The sequence below is a fragment of the Xiphophorus couchianus genome, chromosome 6 (genome assembly GCF_001444195.1).
Source record: "Xiphophorus couchianus chromosome 6, X_couchianus-1.0, whole genome shotgun sequence".
Classification (NCBI taxonomy): Eukaryota; Metazoa; Chordata; class Actinopteri; order Cyprinodontiformes; family Poeciliidae; genus Xiphophorus; species Xiphophorus couchianus.
The window spans coordinates 22,689,944-22,711,073 of NC_040233.1; the positions used below are offsets into that span (position 1 = coordinate 22,689,944).

Genomic DNA, 21,130 nt, shown 5'->3' on the forward strand with positions numbered 1-21,130 from the left:
ACCATACATCTTTGAAAAGCAGAAGTAGAGCCTCCTGTACAATCAATAAGAAAGCAGGGAGTGGTTTCTGGATGGTAAAGCAACAACAAAGAACTCGTCTTTTCCAGGACTTGCTGTGTGTATTAACCAAATTCATTGTGATCTGGAGTCCCACAGGGCTCCATGCTGGGCCCATGTCCATCAGGATGTTTAGAAATTATGAACATTCTGTATTTTATCAATGTAATTTTTCATATGGGGATGCATGATGGCACATTTGGTAGCACAGCTGCCTTGCAGCAACCAGGGTATAGACAATGGATCGATTTGTCATGTATGCAGATGACACAGTTACCTTTAGTCAAGCAAAAGACTGACATAGTTTATGCTTTTAAACCACATGAGTCTTGCTTACTTAATCATAAATGAGTTAAACTTATCTATATTAATCAAAGAAACTCAAATGTAAACAAATCCCATGAAAAAAGCAGGAGTCAGGTTTCTCACATAATAATTATGTCAAAAAATTATGCTTTTCTAGACTCTAATTTACAAAGATAAAAACTTTAAGAATATTCACACTTCTACGTCATTTCCAAATGACCTAAAATCTAGCAGCTACATGTAGCTTTATCGTTTGGTGTCCCACAGGGCTCCATGCTGAGCCCATTATTTTTAGTATGACTAAATCATATAGATTCCAATCATAAGCAGTGTAATTTTTAATATATGCAGATGATAAAGTTCTTCACTCAGGGTAAAATTTCAGAAGAATTTGAAAGCAAATGATCAAATCCAGCAGTAAAGTTATCATGTTCTCTGAACAGATACTGTTAAAAGTTTTTCACTAAAACTGAGATATTCTTCTGCAGGGAACAAGCCGTCTCAAATAATTGACTGAGGCAAATTGTTGATTTATATTCAGATTCTAATTTTAGGTTTAAAAGGATACATTGGACGAATTTCATATTTACTGCTGAAAACTCAGGAGGACAATGTTTATTATTACGATTAGCAAACTAAGGCAGCATGTGCTAAAATGCTAGCTGTGCAAATATCTTAAATTTTATGCAGAAACCTTTGACAGGTTGATATTTGGGTCACTCACCTTGGCTGGACGGTATGGTTTCTATGTGGTAACCTTTGATAGTGCAGGCCAGACTGAACAACTGGATCAACCAGCATTGGTTCTTCACCAGAGAGTTGATGTAGCCACATGCCAGGATCTAAAACAAAACCTTCTTTAGTCAACACAGAACTTTATAAATGTCATGACCATTGGAAGCATTGTTTATGTGTCAATTAATAAGTTTACTTACTGACAAAATGTTCTTCATTGTGATTACGAAGATGTTATAGGCAATCAGGAAGTCCCAGTAGTGGAGGATCTTCTTGATTGGTTTCAGCAACAGGTCACCGCCGAACAGCAGGAAGTAGAAGCAGGCCACCAGGTAACCCATGCAGAAGACGCTGATCCGGGTGGTGCCGGTGATGAAGATGATGGTGAGGACGAACCAGAACAGGTAGCTGAACATGATGACCTTCAGCATGTCAAGGTACGACCTGGAGAAGGAAAAATCAAAAACTACCTGTGAATCTGATTGGTTCTCTTTTTGTTTTGAGTCCGTTGTGCTTCTGTGTTTGAACAGGATATTTTAGGACCACTAAAGGTAAGAAATTATTTCAAATCTGCTTCCAATAAGCTGATTTCTTTAAGCCGGTGTTGATTGAAACACATTCAGGTTTTTGGAAGTTTTCCACAGTTAGTCTCTAGACTTTGGTTGCTAAAATAAAGCAATTAAACTTATATTTCTATATAATATAAGTTGTTAATATAAATTGGAAATATTGGTATTTTAAGGATGAAAATGGCAATAATTTACATAAGTGCCAAAAAATAACAAAATGAAGCAAACGAAAATTTTCTAAATCTGTTTCTTTAAATAAAAAACTTATGAAACTTTAGCAAAAACTGCATGTGTGTAAAACCAAATAGTAGAAATCCAAGAAATTACTAAAGTAAAAAGATATTTGGTAAAAAGACGACTCAAGTACTAAGCATCAAATTGAAACAAAATATAAATCTATGTGGAAATGTTGTTATTTTAAAGACCAAAATGAAAACAATTAATATACAAAACAAAATCAGGCCAAAGAAACATTTTTCAAATGTGTTTCTTTCTATAAAAAAACTTTATCAAAAACTCCAGGTATGTCTGAGTCTGGCGAAGTTTTGGTTGAAACATGTTTGTTTTTCATTCAGTGGGTAGAAAATTCAGAATATTTCACTCAAGTAAGAGTAGAAATACTTTAAAATAAAATTACTAAAGTAAAAGTAAAAGGTAACAAAATTACGCCTAAAAGTAAATAAAAAAAAAAAAGTTAAAGTAAATGTAACTAGTTACTACCCCACTCTGCCAACATTTCTGCCCATCCTGTCACTTTGTGCAGCTCATGAATCACCGTTAGCGCATTTTGTGACGTCAGAGCGCCGGTAAGCGTCTGATCGATGGATGGGAATCAGATCTGTAACCCGACGCTGTTGCTCAGCTCAGGTACGCTCCTCCATGTTTTCTCTCTCTGGTTTCACATGTTAAAACCCTCCTTCCCTCCCCGTCCATTAACGTGAAAACATAGGATGTGCCGCTCATTAACTAGACGCGCACGGGACCACAACAGCAGCAGCGCCGGCGCTGATGAAGTGGGTTTGGCTCGGACGACGAGTTGATGGGCTGAGTGAGTGTCCTCCTTCATCAGAGGGAGAAAATACCTTTTCCATACTTAAAAGCTATTTATTGAGTTAGAGTACAGGGCGAAAGCGTCTGAGTCGCGGAGTGACGGACAGAGTGTTTTTGTAGAATATGGATTTCTCCGACCCGCGCCCTCTATCCGTAATTCGATCCTGGAGGGAAACGATGGAATAAGTGCAGAGCTGCTGCGCCACGGACAGACGGCTGTGCAGATTTTTGTCTTTCTACAAGGGCTTGTTGATGGACACAGAGTGCGTTAATAAAACACTTGTCCACTTTGCGCATCAAAACAGTGGAATGTGAAGAGCACATAATCGATGGCGGTGGACGGGTCAGGATGCTATCGCTGTCGATCCTCTGCCTTTAAAAACCCGCTGCTCATGTTTTACTGTGTCGGTAATCTGGATCTTAATCTGGAAATGGGATGAAGCCAGAAGAGAAAATATGTTTATGCATGAGAAGAAGAACCGCTGAAGAATTTTAGATTTAGACACGATGGATGGATGGATGGATGGATGGATGGATGGATGGATGGATGGATGGATGGATGGATGGATGGATGGATGGATGATGGTTGGATGATGGTTGGATGGATGATGGTTGGATGATGGTTGGATGGATGGATGATGGTTGGATGGATGGATGATGGTTGGATGATGGTTGGATGGATGGATGGATTCCTTACATGTTGCCTAATACGACTCTTATTTTGAAATCCTCTACACTAAAATCAACCTGGGAAACTAAAAGTTAATTTTTCAGACTCATCAATGCCCCATATTTCCAGTTTTTTGTTAAATCTCTTCCTCATGTTTTAGATAAAAAGTGTGATGTGAGTAACGAACAGATTCTCTCAAACTGAATCGTCTCCTGGAATCTGGTTTAACGTCTCAGACTGCTTTCATATCTGACTAATAAAACTACTTCATGCTGCTCTAAATAAACTCCGACACCACAAATCCTCCGCTGAATGCATCTGATGAGCTTCACTTGCATGCAGCGCATTATGTTTGACTTTATTGTCGACATCTGATACCGTTATGCATCAATTACTCTGTCTGCTTCACTTCCTCTCCATTCCAGTTTCCCTCTGTGCTAATGACTGCCAAGCAATGGCACTAAAATAACTGCAGGACTTCTCTTTGGGTCGGTGTTTCTGTCCAAAGCCATCATTTTGAAGGAACCTGCAGTGGATGAAGTCGGGGACGGGGTTGTGGACGCTGAAGGACGCGGCGTCCAGGTCTCTGCAGATCTCCACATTGTCTCCGGCCATGATGCGCACCGCGGCCTTGTTTTCGTCTTCGAAAACCTGCCTCTGCAGAGAGGCGCAGAGCAGCAGCATGAAGTCGTCTACAGGGACAGCAGAGGGAAAATATCTGAATAAATCCGTCCGGGTTTATTGAATTTCAATTTGTCTGTTCCAGAGTTACAGTTTCTTCCCTCGGTATGTTTACATTTCCCTCTTAATCTTAATCTTCTAAATAAATAGTTTTCTAGGCTTTCCAAAGGACTCAAATGTTCCATCTGTGAACTTTTAAACTCATATTCAGTCCATTAAAAACATTTTTAACATGTTGTAGAGATTGTTTCTCCAAGGCCAAAGACCTCTTACCCTGTTTAACAAAAACACTCACCACATAAGTAGAACACAACATCTCAATATATACAACCTGAAATTAAAGATTTTGTCTATTAACTCATTATCTATGTTCTTATGGCAACATTTTATGTGAAAGGATATGCATAAACTTGACATAACATCTGTTATGAACATGAAGGAGTCTTTATCAATGTTTAGTGCTGTTGACATGAAGTATCATTCGGTAAATAATGACACTTTTATTGAAAGGATGCTTTAAAAGTCCATTAAAATGACCAACTTTGAACTATTCAGTAGATAATGATACTTTTAATGCAAAGTTGTACCAAATCTTGCATTAAAAGTCCATCAAAAGTGTTAACTTTGCATTAAATGTGTAATTATTTACCGTATGATAGTCATAAACACTCATGAAGACTCCTTTATGTTTATGACTGTGTCATGTCAGTCTTATGCACACCCATTCAAATAAAGTGTTACCGTTCCTCCTAATGTGAAGGTGGCACTGTTTTGTAAATGTGACTGGCTAGAATAAAACCATGAACAATTCAGAGTGTTTTGAGTTATTTACAGATTCTGAAAGTTTGGATTCTAAGCTTTCTGATCAAAAAAGTTATTTACTACAAGTGTATAAAGTTTTAGAAGCAAATAAAAGAAGATAGACTTAAGTTGCTTTGGCAAAAACAAACATTTTCTTTCAGTCAGTAGGTAGCACAATATAAATAATTTTATCTTAGCTGTTAAGATGCAGTTAGTCACCATGGGGTGCAGTTCTGTGTATCGTGATAATGTTCAAAAACAAAAGTTTTGAGAAACTTTCCACCGGTATCTTCAGGTTTTCAGCCAATTATCCTCTATTATTTTTAAACACAGTCCTTCGGTAAGCTAGCTGTAGCGTCGCACTTTGAGCTAACGTCACGGCAAACTGTTGTTTACATGCAGTACCTCATGGACCACTAGGGGGCTGCAGTTTGAGAAAGACTGTTAAAGGATTTTGTTTACATGTTTAGGCTTCTACTTTCTAAAATTGTTATTAATTTAATCAGAAAACTTTTTATTGACATAATGTGTTAATATGTTTTTATCTGAAAGCCCCACCCAACATCTGGTTCACCACAACATAGTCTGCCACGAACGCTAAAGTTAGTTAGCATAGCCACTGGTGAAGGTGGATAAACAGTTTTCCTGTAACAGTAAGTTGTTTCTCCGTCATTAGCACATTGAGCAGCGAGTACATGAGGATGATAAACAATTGCTTTCTTAGCCAATAAAAGCTATTCTCATTCTGAGGTTTCTAATTTTTACCCTATAAACTTATTTCTCACTTCACTTACAGACGAGGAAATATGGATTGGGCTTCATTTGGAAGTCTGGGACATAGAGCCACTTGATCACGTTGGAGCCGGTCGTAGAGTTTGGAAACCTCCAGGGATAATCTGGAAAGAAAAACTTCACCATGAGATGGGTGTTTAAAACGGGTAAAAATGTCAACAAGGTTAGTTTTGTGAAGAACTTTTAAGTTAGGATGTAATATTATTATTATTTTTTAACATATTTGTAAAAAAAAACATGATACAGATCATCAAAAAAATAAATAAATCAAGCTCCTTTGCCTTCACACTGTTGTGTTACTGCCATCTGCAGAAATACACCGCTCCCAGTCAGAAACAACCAATCAGAACCAGGAGGAGTCTCCTGACTCTGTCAATCATGCTTGTGTACACACTGCTCACACCCTCCCTCTTTTTCTCTAATACGCTACACACAACGGAGCCTGTCAGTTTCCTGGGAAATGTTGAGACGCTTATCAAGGACACGCAAACACAGTTTGTTACACAGAAGCTAAGTTGTTTTCCCACTATTAGCACATTCAGCACCGAGTACATGAGCTTGATTGACAGTACTAAAACCCGCCTCCTTGTTCTGATTGGTTGTTTTTGGTCGGGAGTGGGACATTTCTTCAGACGGCAGTACTAGCTCATGGAGAAGGTGGAAGAAATGTATCTTTTCACAGATTATTTGTCTCATATTATGCTGTCAAGACATGGTGATAATTTAATAAATATGTAAAAAAAACCATAATTTTTAAAGTAAACGTTACATACTGCAGCTTTAAATACACTATCTTCAGTAGGATAAGATTAAAAAACACAAAATGCGCAGTCAAATTTTGGAAACTTAAGGCAACAGGAAAAAAAACTAGATTTAAATTTAAGGATCAAATATCTGCATCTAGTCTGGACATAATCCAGGACAACATTTTAGATAAAAACCAGGCAGAAATGTCACTCTTATTGTGATTTATCCAAGCGCACAAACCTTTACAGGCAGCCGGTGGGATCCCGATGCACACAAAGTACTGGACTGTGAGCATGCCTGCCAGGAAGAAGCAGTACTTTGACCAGATCTCAGCGATGGCTTTTCTTCTTCGCCTGTGCATGACCGCGATGAGGGCGAAGGCGTGGAGCATGGCGTAGAAATCCATTCGCTGACCAATCACGTTTACCACCAGCAGCAGGCACGTCTGAGACACACAGCAGAGGCGTCAAACATCTCTCCATAAAACACACATTCACTACGTCACTGAATTTTCTACCTCAAGTCCAAACTTGTAGAAGAAGTAGTTGACGAAGTATTTAACAAAGCTGACGATGCCGATGTCGAGGTGCTGGCGAGTGACATCATGGAAGATGATTCTGGCTGCGGGAGGCGACAGTTTGTTCCTCAGCCTGAAGTACTGCTGATGGCGATAGATGGTCACCTCAAAGGCCAGCAGCGCCAACATCAACAGGTTGTTCTGCAACAATAACATTATTTTGTTTTGGTTAAGGCTTTCAGTGAAAAAAAAAAATCCGATATTAATTCAAAATTTAAAGGGTTGTATGTTTTCCAGGCACATATTGTCATTTTATAGAACAAACAAGTAACTATTTTAACATCAGTTGTTATAAAAATGTAATATATACAGCTCTGTAAAAACTGAAGAGCCCACTGCACTGAACCCTGTTGAAAATCTCCAGGTTATTCCACCAAATATTGATTTCTGAACTCTTCCTGAGTTAAAACATTAGCATTGTTGTTTCTAAATGAACATGAATTTGTTTTCTTTAAATTATTTCAGGTCCGAAAGCACTGCATCTTTTCGTTATTTTGACCATTTCTCATTTTCTGCAAATAAATACTAAATCTTTGCTTGGAATTTCAGAGACATGTTGTCAGTGGTTCATAGAATAAAAGAACAATGTTCATTTTACTCAAACATAGACGTATAAAGAGCAAAACTGGTCATTTTAAGTGGCTTCTTAATTTTTTCCAGAGCTGTAGGACTTAAAAGAAATTTTACTTCCTGATTGAACTCCTCGAAATTGGGCCTCTGTCTCTTTAAGAAGCTCCTGCTCATTCTGAAACTCCGCCTTCAGGAAGTGATCACAACATGGCCCCTCTATTAACCCTTTAACAAAGTTTTTACCAGCATTACACTGAGCCTTTCTATAATGAGTTTAGTAGATGTTCAGTTTCACTAGGTGTTTGCTGCTTGCAGCCGGCTAGTCTGAAGGAGCTGAGTGGGGGGAGGAGCTACATCTCGAAGGCGGGGCTAGATCCAACCAGGAGTTTTGCACAGCTGAATGGTTGCCATGGAGTTTAAAGGATTTCTCACACATGCATGAAAGAATAATAGCAACACTCCAGCTTTGACTTTGATGAGGGCATAACATTATATTAAAAATTAAATAAATTTTACATAAAACTACCCCTTTAAATGTCAGAAATCAGATCTGTTTGCAGTGCTTTGATATAGTGAAGTACTTCAGTACATTTTTTATGTATCAAAGGACACGTCCAACTTTTACGGCACTATATTTTACATTCGGTACCTGTACTTTTACTATATTTCTATAATGTGTTGCGTCATGTGAAGACAAAAAAAGTAAACAATTTTCCACCTATATGTACATTTCTTGGTTTATCAAGCATTTTGATGACAGTAGCAGTATATTTGACCCCTCAGAGCCTCTATATAAACGTGTTTTTACATATTTAAGAGGACTTCCTGCTCACCCTGAGGTATCTGAGCAGGTCTTCGTTATCCTTCCTCAGGCCGACCCAGTTACCAAGGTCAGATGTGCTATTATACAACGGCGTCTTCACAAGCCTCTTCTTAACCTCGTCTGGGTAAAAATCTGGCTGTGCACAGAAGGAGAAATTGTTTTTAATGTTTTTAATTAAACTAAAGTAAATATGAACACCAGCAAGTAGAAAAATACTAAAAGCTAATAATACAGGACAAAAAATGAAGTATTTACAGCTGAAATTAGAGACTTACGTACACCAAATAAAAACACAAACAGCTTTGTTCTCACTGTCTGAAGTTAAATCAGACCAAACTTATCTTGTTTTAGATTAGTTAGAATTACTGAAATGATTTAAATTTGATTTAAAAAAAACACACAATAATGAGAATCAGAAGTTTACATACACCTCAGTATTTGGTAACTTTAACATCCTCATTGTTGCTCCAATATTTCTACACAATGTTCTTTCCTTATGATGGCTTCTATTGTATGAATTGCACCAGTTCGTCCTGCAGCAAAACAGCCCCACAGCATGATGCTGCCACTCCCAAACATCATAGTTAAGATGGTTCAAGCATCCAGGTTTTTACACTTTAGTTTCATCAGACAACAGGACGCGTCTCTTTTGAAGTAGGTGCCTTTCAGACAGTATCTTCACCAGGTTTTTAGCTTTTTTTCTGGAGTCAATCTGCATATTTTAAACCAAAACATGTAAATTTCTGTGACTTTTTTATACATATAAAATAACATTTTACATGATGAAAGTTAAAGAATCTGCCAGGGGAACTAGTATTTTTTCAATTAATCTTAAGGAATTACAGACTTAAAACAAGCTTCCATATCTTGCGGAAAAGTTACTTGAAATAAGACAAAACTAACTTAAAGATATTTCTATTAGAAAGTAAATCAGAAATACTTGATTTAGATTTTGTTTTGCAGCAGTGTATGTAAACTTCTGGTTCTAACTGTTTGTTCAATGCAATGAAAATGAAATGTTTACAGTAATGAAGCTTTCAAAGCAAATAAACAGTTTAGTGACACAAACTGATCCATGCAGTGATGATAAAACAGGTTAAACAGGTGAAGGTGATATTTACTACGGTGCATTTGTATTCTGGGGGCTCTATAGTCTTCAGCTGGTACAACATTTTGCACACAATGATGACACACGTCCAGACAGTGCAAACACTAGAAGCAAGAGGTCGGTACTGGCTGTAGGGCAGCGCGAAGGCCCACGACGCCAGGAACACATAGTTGAGCAAAGACACCTGCACAGGAGACAATACAGGCAATGAGGACATAAAAATGGTCACATTAAGCTTTTTTCCACTCAGAACGACACAGAAAGACTTCTTTATTCATGTTCTTCTTACAGAATGTTAAAGACAACAAATATAAGAAGTAAAAAAAAAAGATTTTTAATATTAATTTAATATTTTTGATATGATCTCTGTGTAATTTCCAGCATGATGAGAAGAAAAAATAGTTCTAAAAATGTATTACTGTTCCTTTTAGTGTCATTCTGCAGAATACAACATTTAGTACTTTTATCCATATTTAAAATGTTTTAGCAGGAGATGAAGGGTTTAACAGATCTCTTTGAGGTGTTTGCATGTTGTTTGATAATCTAACTGTGCTTAAGATGTTTTCACACCTGAAAAAACTGCTAGACTTGGTTCCACTGGAGGCTAAAGTTGCAATTTTTGTTAGATTTTCAGCTGGTTTTTCACACTTCTCACAATAATTGAAAAACCTGTTCCTCTCCAGGCCTCTGGGGGCGCTGCACCAAGAACCACTAAAGAAAATGACACAAAAACCTCAGAAGAAGACATGAGTGCAACTTCCTTCTTCATAAAATGTAAACAAAAATGAATTTTTCATCAGATTTTAGCGTCTGTAGGATTTATCTTTTGTCCTTCGTAAAAAGCATTTCTTCTGCTAGAGCTAGACTCTCACTTTCTGGTTGTATTTACCCAGAATGCCCTGTGCTATAGTTCACTTCCGGCTTTTGGAGCAGTTTCCGGTCTATTTGGCGCTCACATAAGCATTCAAACTGCGCCAGAATCCACTTCTGGACCGAGACATAGATTTTTAGGTGGACCAGAGTTCACCTTTTGGTCCGAATTAGAGTTTGATTGCACATCGCACCTCCACCAAATAAACCAAACTTTCAAATTAGAGTTGGATTAAAGCGAACTAAACATGGCTGGTCTGAATGAACCACAGTTCCCTTTTTTCTATCATGCTACTTTGCTTTAGTCTATCACATTAAATGGCGACAGAAACTCATTAAAGTTTGTTGTTTTAACATAAAGTATGAATGTTTTATACTTTATGAAATGTTAGGAAATCGCAGGGCTACGACGGAGTATAAGAAAAAAAAACATGGAGTTATAAGTTTCTACCACTCCACGTTCTCTACATTTTTTAGTAAATTAAACTGTACTAAAAATGTAGAGTTTAATTTTACATATTTACAAGAAAATGGTTAGTTTGTGAGAAAAAATTTAAAAATTTCAAGACAGAAAGCATAAACCTACAGTATTAAACTAAAATATTCTCTGACTCAAGTCAGAAATTTCTAAGAAATAAAACTCAGAAATTTTGAGGAATTAAGTCAGTTGCGGCATTTTGTGTCGCAACTGACTGCTGCAGAACTTCTGCGTTTTTTTGTTTGTTTTAATCATAAATTTTGTTGTAATTTTTTTAACGCAAATTTACATACAACCCACATCCTTATTAAAAATGTGTTTTTTGACCCAAATATTATCTACAGTGGTCCTAATAGCTTCCTGTACTCAAGCATTAAGTTTTAGATTCATTTGAATAAATGGTTTTTGAAATCTAACAGGTATTTCTTAAGCCCAGTTCACACTACACGATTTTAGAATCGTCGGCCGATTTTCAAAACCTGAGACTACACACTAGCCGACCAAAATCGTAGGTATAACGCGTTCGATCGGCTCGATCGTGCATTGTGTGGTGTTCAGGCAGCCACACAGCAAGAGCAACACACCACACAGGAACTGATTCCTCACCGACATTCAGATTCCAGACCGAAAATACAGGAAAAGCCCACAAACATGGCCGACAACGTAGAAGCAATAGCGACAGTTTGTGAGCTTATTTTAAACATAAAAGACGTAACAAAAAGAAAAGGCGTTGGATAAAAGCGTGGAGACGGGGCACGCGGCGGCTCTATTTTTTTAAAAGTTACGTTTTTACCATCCGTGTGTTTAGATTATTTTCTGTTCTGTCGTTTCTTTAAACTGCATCGGTTAATTAGTATTTGCTGTTTTAATGTTTACAATTACGTACATTGAGAACAATATGCACAAAATAATGGCTACAAGTCCAGTTAACTAATTTTAAAACCAGGCATTAATCAATGTTTTACGAGTGACAATTACATTCTGTAAGCCTCAAGCCCTGACTGAATGAATAAAATTATCGTTATAACCTATTTATGTCGCGTTAACGATGAACAGCTGAAAAATTACCGGAATCAACTGTGGTAGCAATTTCGCTCCAAATCCTCTCCTTGTCATTTCTGTGGGTATTCTTTGCACAAAATGTTGAATAAACATTAATGTTGTTTCCACATATCATCTCTGATGTCCGCTGGACTCTGGGTTGCGCCACGTTAGCCGTTTGGGGATCCTCGCCGTGCTTTCTGATTGGCTACCTGTCACATTCAACAAGCTGCGTTCTCACTACCAGTCAGGGAAAACCCCACACGCTGCGATAATCCAGCATGTTGAATATGTCCGATTTCAGATGGGAGCGGTCTACCGAGGTTCTACCGACTGGACCCGATCAGTCGTAACACACCACACACTGCAGGATGATTGGTTACGATTATCGCAAGCGACAATCTTAGAATGCAGAACATTGTAAGATTGTCGTAAGGGGGAAATCGGGGCAACAAATCGTGTAGTGTGAACTGGGCTTTAGTATTTTCAGATAGCTAATCAATAAATAATGCAGCGGCTGAAGCTTCCTTACCTCCCAGATGCAGACGATAACAATGTAGCATGATACGATCTGGATGATGTGGATTTCCAGCAGCCACCAAATGAACAGCTGCAGTTTGTGGAAATATTCCAGGAACTTGAGGAAGAGCACCGAGAGCCGGTCCACCACCAGATGCCATTTATTCTTCAGATCTGAAGAAATAAAACACTCAGTAAACGTTTCAACTACCCCACATTCCTCCCTTTTCCCGTCACTTTCAAACAGAGTTAAATTTTAAAGTGGTGTTAAAAATAGTTCACCAGGGTTTATGTAGATCTTTTAAAAGATTCCTAGGAATTTTTTTAAATTCATTTCTCATAGAAGAGGAAAACAGAAGAAGTTCTAAAAGAAACTATCTAAGCCAGATTATCTTTACCTGAAAGTAAAAATCCAGGAAGTTTAGCCTTTCACTTTGATTTTTATTTAGGGCAAAGTGAGGACAAACAGTTTAAAATCTTCTTACAATAGAAAATATTTGCCTTTAAAGACCACATCTACCCAGCACTGCATAAACAAAATCTTAATCTAACGCCACTGGCAGATTATTTCAGTGACAACATAGGAAAAATATCTTTATCTGCCAGTGAAACTAATACTTTTTAATCAATATTAAGGAATTATAAACAAGCTTCTTCATATTTTGCTGAAATGTTACTTCTAAATTAGTTTTGTCTTTTTTGAAGTGTGCTAAGATATTTGGACTAAAATCCAGATAAAAAATACTTGGTAAGATTTTGTATTTTTAGAGTGACTTTTACTCAAAAGCTGACTTTCATCCAAATATGCTTTTAGGAGCTTTATTTGAATAAGGCAAATTCACAAATCTTAGCATTAAGGACTAAGACAAAAACGACGGATGGAAATCATGCAAATAATCTTAAAGGAGCAAAAATCCCATTTCCTGTCTGTCAAACTGTGTTACTGTAGCTTTTCTGGTCAAGATTTAACAAAAGAATGTCTGTAAATTGCATTTTATTGAGAAGATAATGGTTGCAAAGTGTCTTTAGGTCAGTTGTTCAGTCCCTTTAATTTGGATCTAATGCTGCATGAAGAAAGTTTTAGGTCAGAGATCAATGATTCAACAAATAGTCGGGTTGTGGACTACAAATAAATGGAGAAGCAGTTAAAGTCTAAAGAAAAACTTAAAAGTTTAGAAAGTCTAAAATTAATGTAGACTGAGACCATACAGTCACAGTTTGTTAGACTCTAGCCCACCAATTTGGATTTAATTATATTTCCTCTCTATTACAAACACCAGCATTTACGTTTTATTTGGGTAAAAAAAAAATCTCTCCTTAATCCTCCATTTAGCAAGCAGAAATAATTTTAGGGATTATGACTGACCTTAAAAAGGGGAAACGTTTAGTGTGATTTACCACCAAACAGTGAGAAAAAGGACTATTTAAAAAAACAACAACTATGGTTGGTTGAATAGTTATTCAACCTCCATTTTTAGCAGCTGTTATGTGGTTGCTAGGCAACGGGACATTCCGAGGAAAAGGTGGGAAAAAATATGAAGGCGAAACGGTAACAATTTCCAGTCTTCACAGTTTACCGATTTTTAAATAAATTTATCAATAATAATAATAAGTAAATGGTAAAAAATTAAAACAGGCTAAAATAATGATTGTTTCAGTTTGTTTAGGGGAAAAAAGCAACGGGTTCATGTTAAACTTTTGTTTTTTCCCATGGACTTTCATGATTAAGTTATTGCAACCTAGAAAGACTCACTTTAACATTTATTAATGACAAAAATACTGGGAAACAACTGGGATGAATCCAGATCACGTTTTGATTTTAAGGTCAAAAACACTTCATAGAAGTAATCACTAAAAACAGAAAGGAAAAATACTCTAAATTTAAGTCGTTTACTCTTCTGTAGCTCTTGTTTTAGTTTTACAGTTCCTTATTAATGTTGCCATCAAGTTGGGTTGGATACATAAATAATTACAGCAAAAAGCTTGTCAAATAATGGGATTTAATTTGCTTTTTAAGTTCAAGTTTTAAATAATTCAAATTTCACTTTGAGGATAGAAGTGGAGAATATTAAGAAGTGTATTCAGTGACTTAAACATGCTCAAAAATGGGTTCAGATTCCAAACTTTACGTTTAACGATCTGAGAAATAGGAGGTAGTGTAATACCCAGTTTTATATTCTCATAAAGGATATAAAGTGTCCAACTCAGAGCGTTTTTAACAGAGGCCTTGTTGTTTGCATAAGAACGGATATAGCAGCGACAGCTCGTTATAAACCAAGAGGTCCTGCGGGGCTTTGTTTTATTACCTATTTTATTTTCTGTGTGCATAAACTACCTTTTAATTTAAGACCAGCTTGACTTTCTGAAGCCAACGTAGATGAGAAAGTGAGTTACGCACCGCATCAGAAAGTAAAACGAGAAATAAATCCACCGAATGCAAAAAATCTGTAAGGCGACTCGATTTTTACCACTTGGACTGCGTTGATTAACAACCAGCTGGTGAAGCTGAATTTTGGTAGAGAGCTTTAACAAACTGTACGCCACAGGCTAAATACTCACAGGAACGGGTCTGCACACTTAAAGCTAAATGAAGCTGCTACCAAATAAAAAACACATGTAAACACTGGATTCTACATGATGCAAAGTGCATACAAAGTAAAGCCTCTAGTGGGCGTACAAATGTTGCATTTTCACCAATCCATACGACTTTAAGATATTTTGTTGGCGGTGGTAGAGAAAGTACTCAAAAAAATTACTTAAGTAAAAGTACAAATACACAGACAAAAATGTACTCAAGTAAAAGTAAAAGTACCACATTAACATTTTTACTTAAGTAAAAGTAAAAAAGTACTGGCTTTTAAAAATACTTAAGTATTAAAAGTAAAAGTACTTGCTTGAATGCATTACCTAATTGCTAATACAATATCATTAAGTGTACCTATCATATTTAATTTTAATACATCAGAAATGTACCATTCTAATGAACAATCCCACAGATAAAGCACAGATGTTTTCATAGTGTTTACTCTCTGTAACATAACTTAACTTAGTTATGTGATTCTATGCATCATAATTTCAGGGATTGAAACATCTTGTCTCCTGTCCTAACACAGCTGGTGTGAACTTCACTTTTTTGCCACTAGTGGAATTTATTTGGAAAGAAATCCAACAGAAAGGGGATGGAAAGAAGGTGGGTTGGGGAGGACATGCAACCAAGGAGCCACGTAGCAGTGTTGTAGTCAAGACCACCAAACCCGAGACCAAGTCAAGACCAAGACCAGCAACCTGCGCTACATGACACAATAAAATTAAGTGCACCTATCAAAATTGCTTCTCAAATCCACATTCCCATAAAATATCTAGATATTAAATACTTAGAGCTGAAATATATTTAACCAGCATCATGGACCTTACCAAGCTCCGCCCACAACCGACCTAGAAAATCCCACGTGGCCGCAAGTCTCACAAACAAAGCCTCGCGGCGCGTTGTTTCTACGTAAACTGGCGTCTTCCACTTCGACTGATTCTCTGCAGTGTATTTCTGACTCAATTAGTTCATCATTTCCACCGGATTTTCATAATATATCAGCTACTACAATGGACAGAGGAACTAAGAAGTTCATGTCATCTTTTTTGGATGAGATCAAGGTGTTTGCGATGCCTCCAACATTGTGCACGTCACAGCAAAATGCTTTCGCTCAATTAGGAAAACGGCAGATCCACACACCCTCTACATCAATATAGCTATAGACAAGATCACTGATGCTTGTTGTTCTTGCAAGGCCAGGTAACTCGGGCATTCATCGTTTTGTAGGTTACTTTTGAAATCAGTAGGTGATTCCTGTGGTTTGTTGGCAAATGTTTGAGTGTGCCTAGGCCTGAAGCACTGTACTTGGTTACCACTAGAGTGGCTAACACCAGTAACAGTTTAGTCCAAAGCCTTTTCTGCTAAAATTAAATCTTTAGTGTATGTCAGATACAGACACATTGCATATTGATCTGTTTAGCTAACGTAAGACTGTGTAGCAGACAGGCTTCAAGGTGTAGAAGTTGTATCAGTGCTGCCATTATGCTGTACTTAGCTAACGGGAAGCTAACGGTGTGTTTGTGAGACGGCCACGCACGTGACCACGTAGAATGGGCATCAGCCAATGAAAAGCGGCCCCTGTGGTAAGGTCCATACTCCTAAAAGTAAAGTTACTCAAGTAAATGTAATTGAACAAATGTAACAAGTTACGCAGCTCTGGACTCCTTTAGGCAAATTTTGTTTCAATTAAAGACTCATTGAAGGGCTTTAGAGAATAACGAGCTTGTTCAAGGTCAAGCCACAGCATCTGAATCCGATTTAGGTCTGGACTTTGACTAGGCCACTATAAAACATTTATTAAGTCTTCATTTTGTTTAATTTTTAGAACATTCATAAGTTAAAATGTTGGTCCTGCAGTATAACAGGTCTAATTAAAAGGGACCGATTATGCAAAAGTCTCTTCTTTTTTTTTTACCACTCCAGGGGGTCTTTTGTGGGCTCTAGTGTCCCTTATGTGACAGTAGGCTGACAGGAAAGGGGGAAAGAAAGGAGGGAAGACATGCAGCAAATATTGTTGGGTCTGGGAGTCGAACTCGCGACGGCCACGTCGAGGACTGAAGGCCTCCAAACATGGGTTGCGCTAACCACTACGCCACCACGGCACGCCCACAAAAGTCTCATTTTGAACATTTTTATTCTTCCATTTGGGTCTCAACTGTTTCTAAAAGAGGCATTTGGTGTTTTGAAAGTGAGCTGTTTAAAAATCTTCCCAATTGTTGAGTCTCTGTGCCGTTACCTAGCAACCAAAGTTGACCTCCAGCACATTTGGTCAGCTGGTTTTATAGCTGTACAACAGCTGCTGAAAAAGACAAGTGTTTTGTTGTTGACTTACCATTCAGAAACAACTTGCTGTATTCTTGTTGGTTGTGCAGGAGGTTCCACTTTTAATTTCCCGATACGTACTGTTGTGTAATTGTGCATCTGTTTTCAGCTTTTTTCACGTGTGAGTGTAAATGTTGAGTTCGGGGTAATGGCCAGGAGCACCTTATTTGGATTTAAAGTGACAAAACGCCCCAAAACAGCTCTAAATAGGCAGAACTGAACAACTAAAATCTCATTATTTAAGAACAATTTTGTGCAAAAAATGTAAAATGTTTTGCATAGACCATAGATGCTTATTTGAACCAACCTGTTCAAAGAAACGTAACAGGTCACCTTTAAGGTAAAAGTCGCAAGCTTTTCTTTAATTCATTATTTAGTTTAAAATCTGAACTTCTCCATTTTGTTTTGTTTGGTGAACTAATACATAAAAATATAAATTTATAGCGTTTCTTTTTGTTCGGAGAGCGCTGCCTTGTAGCTGCGTACCTGAGCTCTGCTCCGTGGTTGGCTCTGTCGCGGCGCTGCAGCGCTGGCTCTCCTCCGTGCTGGACTGGCGCTGGTCGGAGAAGCTCTTGGGTTTCTCGTCACTCATGTTGGCGTCGGCGTCGGCCACCAAAACGAGCGCCTGCTCCTTGTCGTTTCCCGGGCCCCAGCTCCGTTCCTCCGCCTCCAGCTCCTCCTTCTCCCTGGGCAGCGCCGCCTCCACCGAGCTCGCACTGAGCATGGTGAGGTCCTCCAGGCTCGCTGCGGGCTCCGCCAGTCTGAAGACATGAAAACAACATTTAGTCACCTGGATATATGTGCAAATATCAGTTTGCACATGTCCACTTTAATACACTTATGAGGACTTCTGGGAATGTCTGCTTTCAGCCCTTAAAGTTCGTACTTGGGTTATTTTTCTATCCTCTAAAAGGATTTTTTCGTTCTTTTTGAATCCCTGGTGCAGATTTGGTAGACTTGTTGTTTGTTAATTTAATCACCAATCACCAGTCACAAAAAGTAGGAAAACTACAGCTGGATTTATTCAGTAAAGGGAATATTATGACACCAGCAGAGTTGGGTAGTAAGTGGTTACATTTAATCAGTTACATTTACTTGTGTAACTTCTTTTTACTACTCTGTACTTTTTACTTTTACTTGAGTGACCTTATTATGAAGTATCGCTACTCTTGTTTGAGTAAAATTTCTGGATTCTCTACCCACTGTGAGTAACTTCAATAAATGAACTAACTTGTTTTAACCAAAAAACATAACTGACCATCATGCAGTTCGTAACCTGCATATCATTCTGATTAGCTGATGAATTTGTGTTACTGTTCTTATCTAAATATCACTTTTTAGATAAGAAAAAGTGATAAGAAACCTCTTCAATACAATATAAAGTCACTTTTTTTCTGTACTTTGAATTACTTTTCACAAACTGGTGTGTTTCCATCCATTCTGAGTCTCAGTTGGACCTAAAGAGACATCTGCAGCTTTATTTTATGACATAAATGTCTTGTAAAAAAACCCAAAACATTGTGATTGTAAATGGGCACAATTATTTCAATGACACTTTTTAAGAACATCTGTTTGAAACGACTAATTGCGATTTATTTAATCTTTAAAGAATTGTCAACTAATTAAGTAATCGATTAATCATTAACTGGAGAACAGACAGTCAAAAAAGCTATAAATTTTGCATTTAACATTTTAAAAAATGCCACCGTCTGTAAATATGTTTCATCCAAAACTTGTCGCGTTGCAGTTTTAGCTTCACCTGGTTCAAATTCTGTACAACAAATCTCCTATTAAGCACCTCGTTATCCATTTATTAATCTGTTAATCCTAAAAATAATCATCAGCTCAATCCTACCACGGATGGATGTCAAGTCAAGCAGAAACAGCTGAACTTTTCACAATATTGAAAGTATTTTTTGAGCTGCAAATGCATCTTTTGCTACAAATGATCAAGTGTTCACTAAAAAATGCCATTTTAGGCAACAAAATATGTATTTTCCTGAATTATTTGTTTATTTGCATATTTCAATGAATTTCTAATATTGTATAAAAAGGCTTAAACAAAAAATCTGCAGAATTTTTAAAATCAATTAATCAATTAATCGTCAGTATAATCGATTAATCGCCAAAAACAGTTAGTTGCAGGGCTGCCAAACTGCTCTTTTCCTTTAAGTGTTTCACACTAGAAAGAAAAAGCTGAGATATTTGTTTTTGGGACAAATCCTATTAACTTTTTTGCGGGAGAAAGTTTATCAAGCATCAACAACTCATTAGAAGTTTGCTTTTATTGTCAATAAAAAGAAGCTGCAGCTCTAAAGCTGTGGAGGCAAAAAACGCAGCAGATCTGCACTGACATGCAGAAATAATTTCCATGAATGAAACTCGGTAAAGTCGTTTTTTGATGAATTAATTTAAAGAAACAAAGTCCTCATAAGTATATTAAAACAATACCAACTCATTCACATTGATGCAGAAGTTAAATCGGGATTCCTCAGCCTCAGACTGCTACCTGCGCAGTGTTTCATCAGCATTGTTATTATAAAGCAGTGCACATTCCCTCTGCATTCTTTACATCAATCAATGGTATTCCATCACTTTCTTCTTGCAGCAGTTAAATAGCAGCTGAAGGGAGGCAGGAGAGCCGTTCAAAGTCTCCTCAGGCAATGGAGCGCCGTCAAAGTTTGGGTTTGGCTTTCATGAACCGGCCGCATATCAAGGCAAGCATTCTGCCATCCAGCAGTCAACACTTACTTGCTCTGTTGAGAAGGAATTTTTTCTTTGATGCTGCTCAGGACAATAAAGTTACACAGATGTGAATATTAACGAGTCGGAGATCAGACCTGAAAATCACTCAGAGATCCACACAGATTTTAAAAAGCAGGAAAACTGGGAGGTCGGGAGGACAGAGGGGTGGTGGGTCATTGGGAAGGTACTGAGGAGAAAGATGATGTTCTCACAGATCCAAACATGCTGAAAAAAATACTTCTGTTAAATCATATGTCAAACTCAAGGCCCGGGGGCCAAATCTGGCCCACGGTAGCTTCTTATGAGGCCCCAAAGGGTCGCATAAATAATAAATACAACCTTCACGAGAACAGTTCAGTGATTAAATAGCATTTTATTAATCAAATCAAAACAGTTTTTATCTGTATACTGCCTAATTACATGAATCAGTCCCTCAAATTTTTAAGGATTCCAAAATCGCGAAAATTCACGTGAAATGAACAAAACCTATAAATCTATAAATATGAGTTTATTGGAAAATTTCGGTAAAGATGGTCAAAAACATTGGATTTAAGTGATACCATCTCCACCTTGCAGGTGGAAATAAAAGTATTTCTTACATCTACTACTCTGCTGTCTCAAGCTTACACACCGTTAAGTTATACACTGCAAAAACACAAAATGTTACCAAGTCTACTTTCTTGTGCAAATATCTTAGTTTGCACTCGAAATTAGATGAAACAAACTTACAAGTACCTTTTCAGCAAGAAATATGAGCTTTTTAAGACATAGTTCCTTAATATTGATTTAAAACATGTCCTACTGGCAAATTATTTCACTTTTAACATGGGAAAAATGTCTTATTATGACTTAAATATTCTGCCAGTGGATTGTTTTTAATAATATTAAGGAATTATTTACTTAAAATAGCTGCTATATTTTGCTGAAAAGTAAAATGTGTCTAATTTCACATGTGTGTCTAATTTCACATGTATTAAGATATTTGCACTAAAGACTAGACAGAAATACCTGGTACCACTGTTTTTGCAGTGTAGTCCATGATTAAGGTGGCAAGTAACAAAAAAAAACACATTTACATGAGC

General features: G+C 37.3%; 1 protein-coding gene across 4 annotated transcripts in view; it reads right to left on the minus strand.

Annotated features, from left to right (window-relative positions):
- The window catches only part of piezo2b (piezo-type mechanosensitive ion channel component 2b), a 126,538-nt gene that overhangs the window by 35,500 nt on the left and 69,908 nt on the right, over positions 1 to 21,130 (minus strand). For all 4 annotated transcript variants that reach the window (XM_028020831.1, XM_028020829.1, XM_028020830.1 and 1 more), the window contains 10 exons: positions 17,790 to 18,064; positions 12,408 to 12,568; positions 9,500 to 9,670; positions 8,389 to 8,514; positions 6,926 to 7,126; positions 6,649 to 6,853; positions 5,664 to 5,765; positions 3,914 to 4,079; positions 1,299 to 1,542; positions 1,088 to 1,205 (listed from right to left, as the gene is read on the minus strand). In XM_028020831.1, coding sequence (XP_027876632.1) covers positions 1,088 to 1,205; positions 1,299 to 1,542; positions 3,914 to 4,079; positions 5,664 to 5,765; positions 6,649 to 6,853; positions 6,926 to 7,126; positions 8,389 to 8,514; positions 9,500 to 9,670; positions 12,408 to 12,568; positions 17,790 to 18,064 — 1,769 coding nt within the window. The remainder of the gene's footprint in view (positions 1 to 1,087; positions 1,206 to 1,298; positions 1,543 to 3,913; positions 4,080 to 5,663; positions 5,766 to 6,648; positions 6,854 to 6,925; positions 7,127 to 8,388; positions 8,515 to 9,499; positions 9,671 to 12,407; positions 12,569 to 17,789; positions 18,065 to 21,130) is intronic.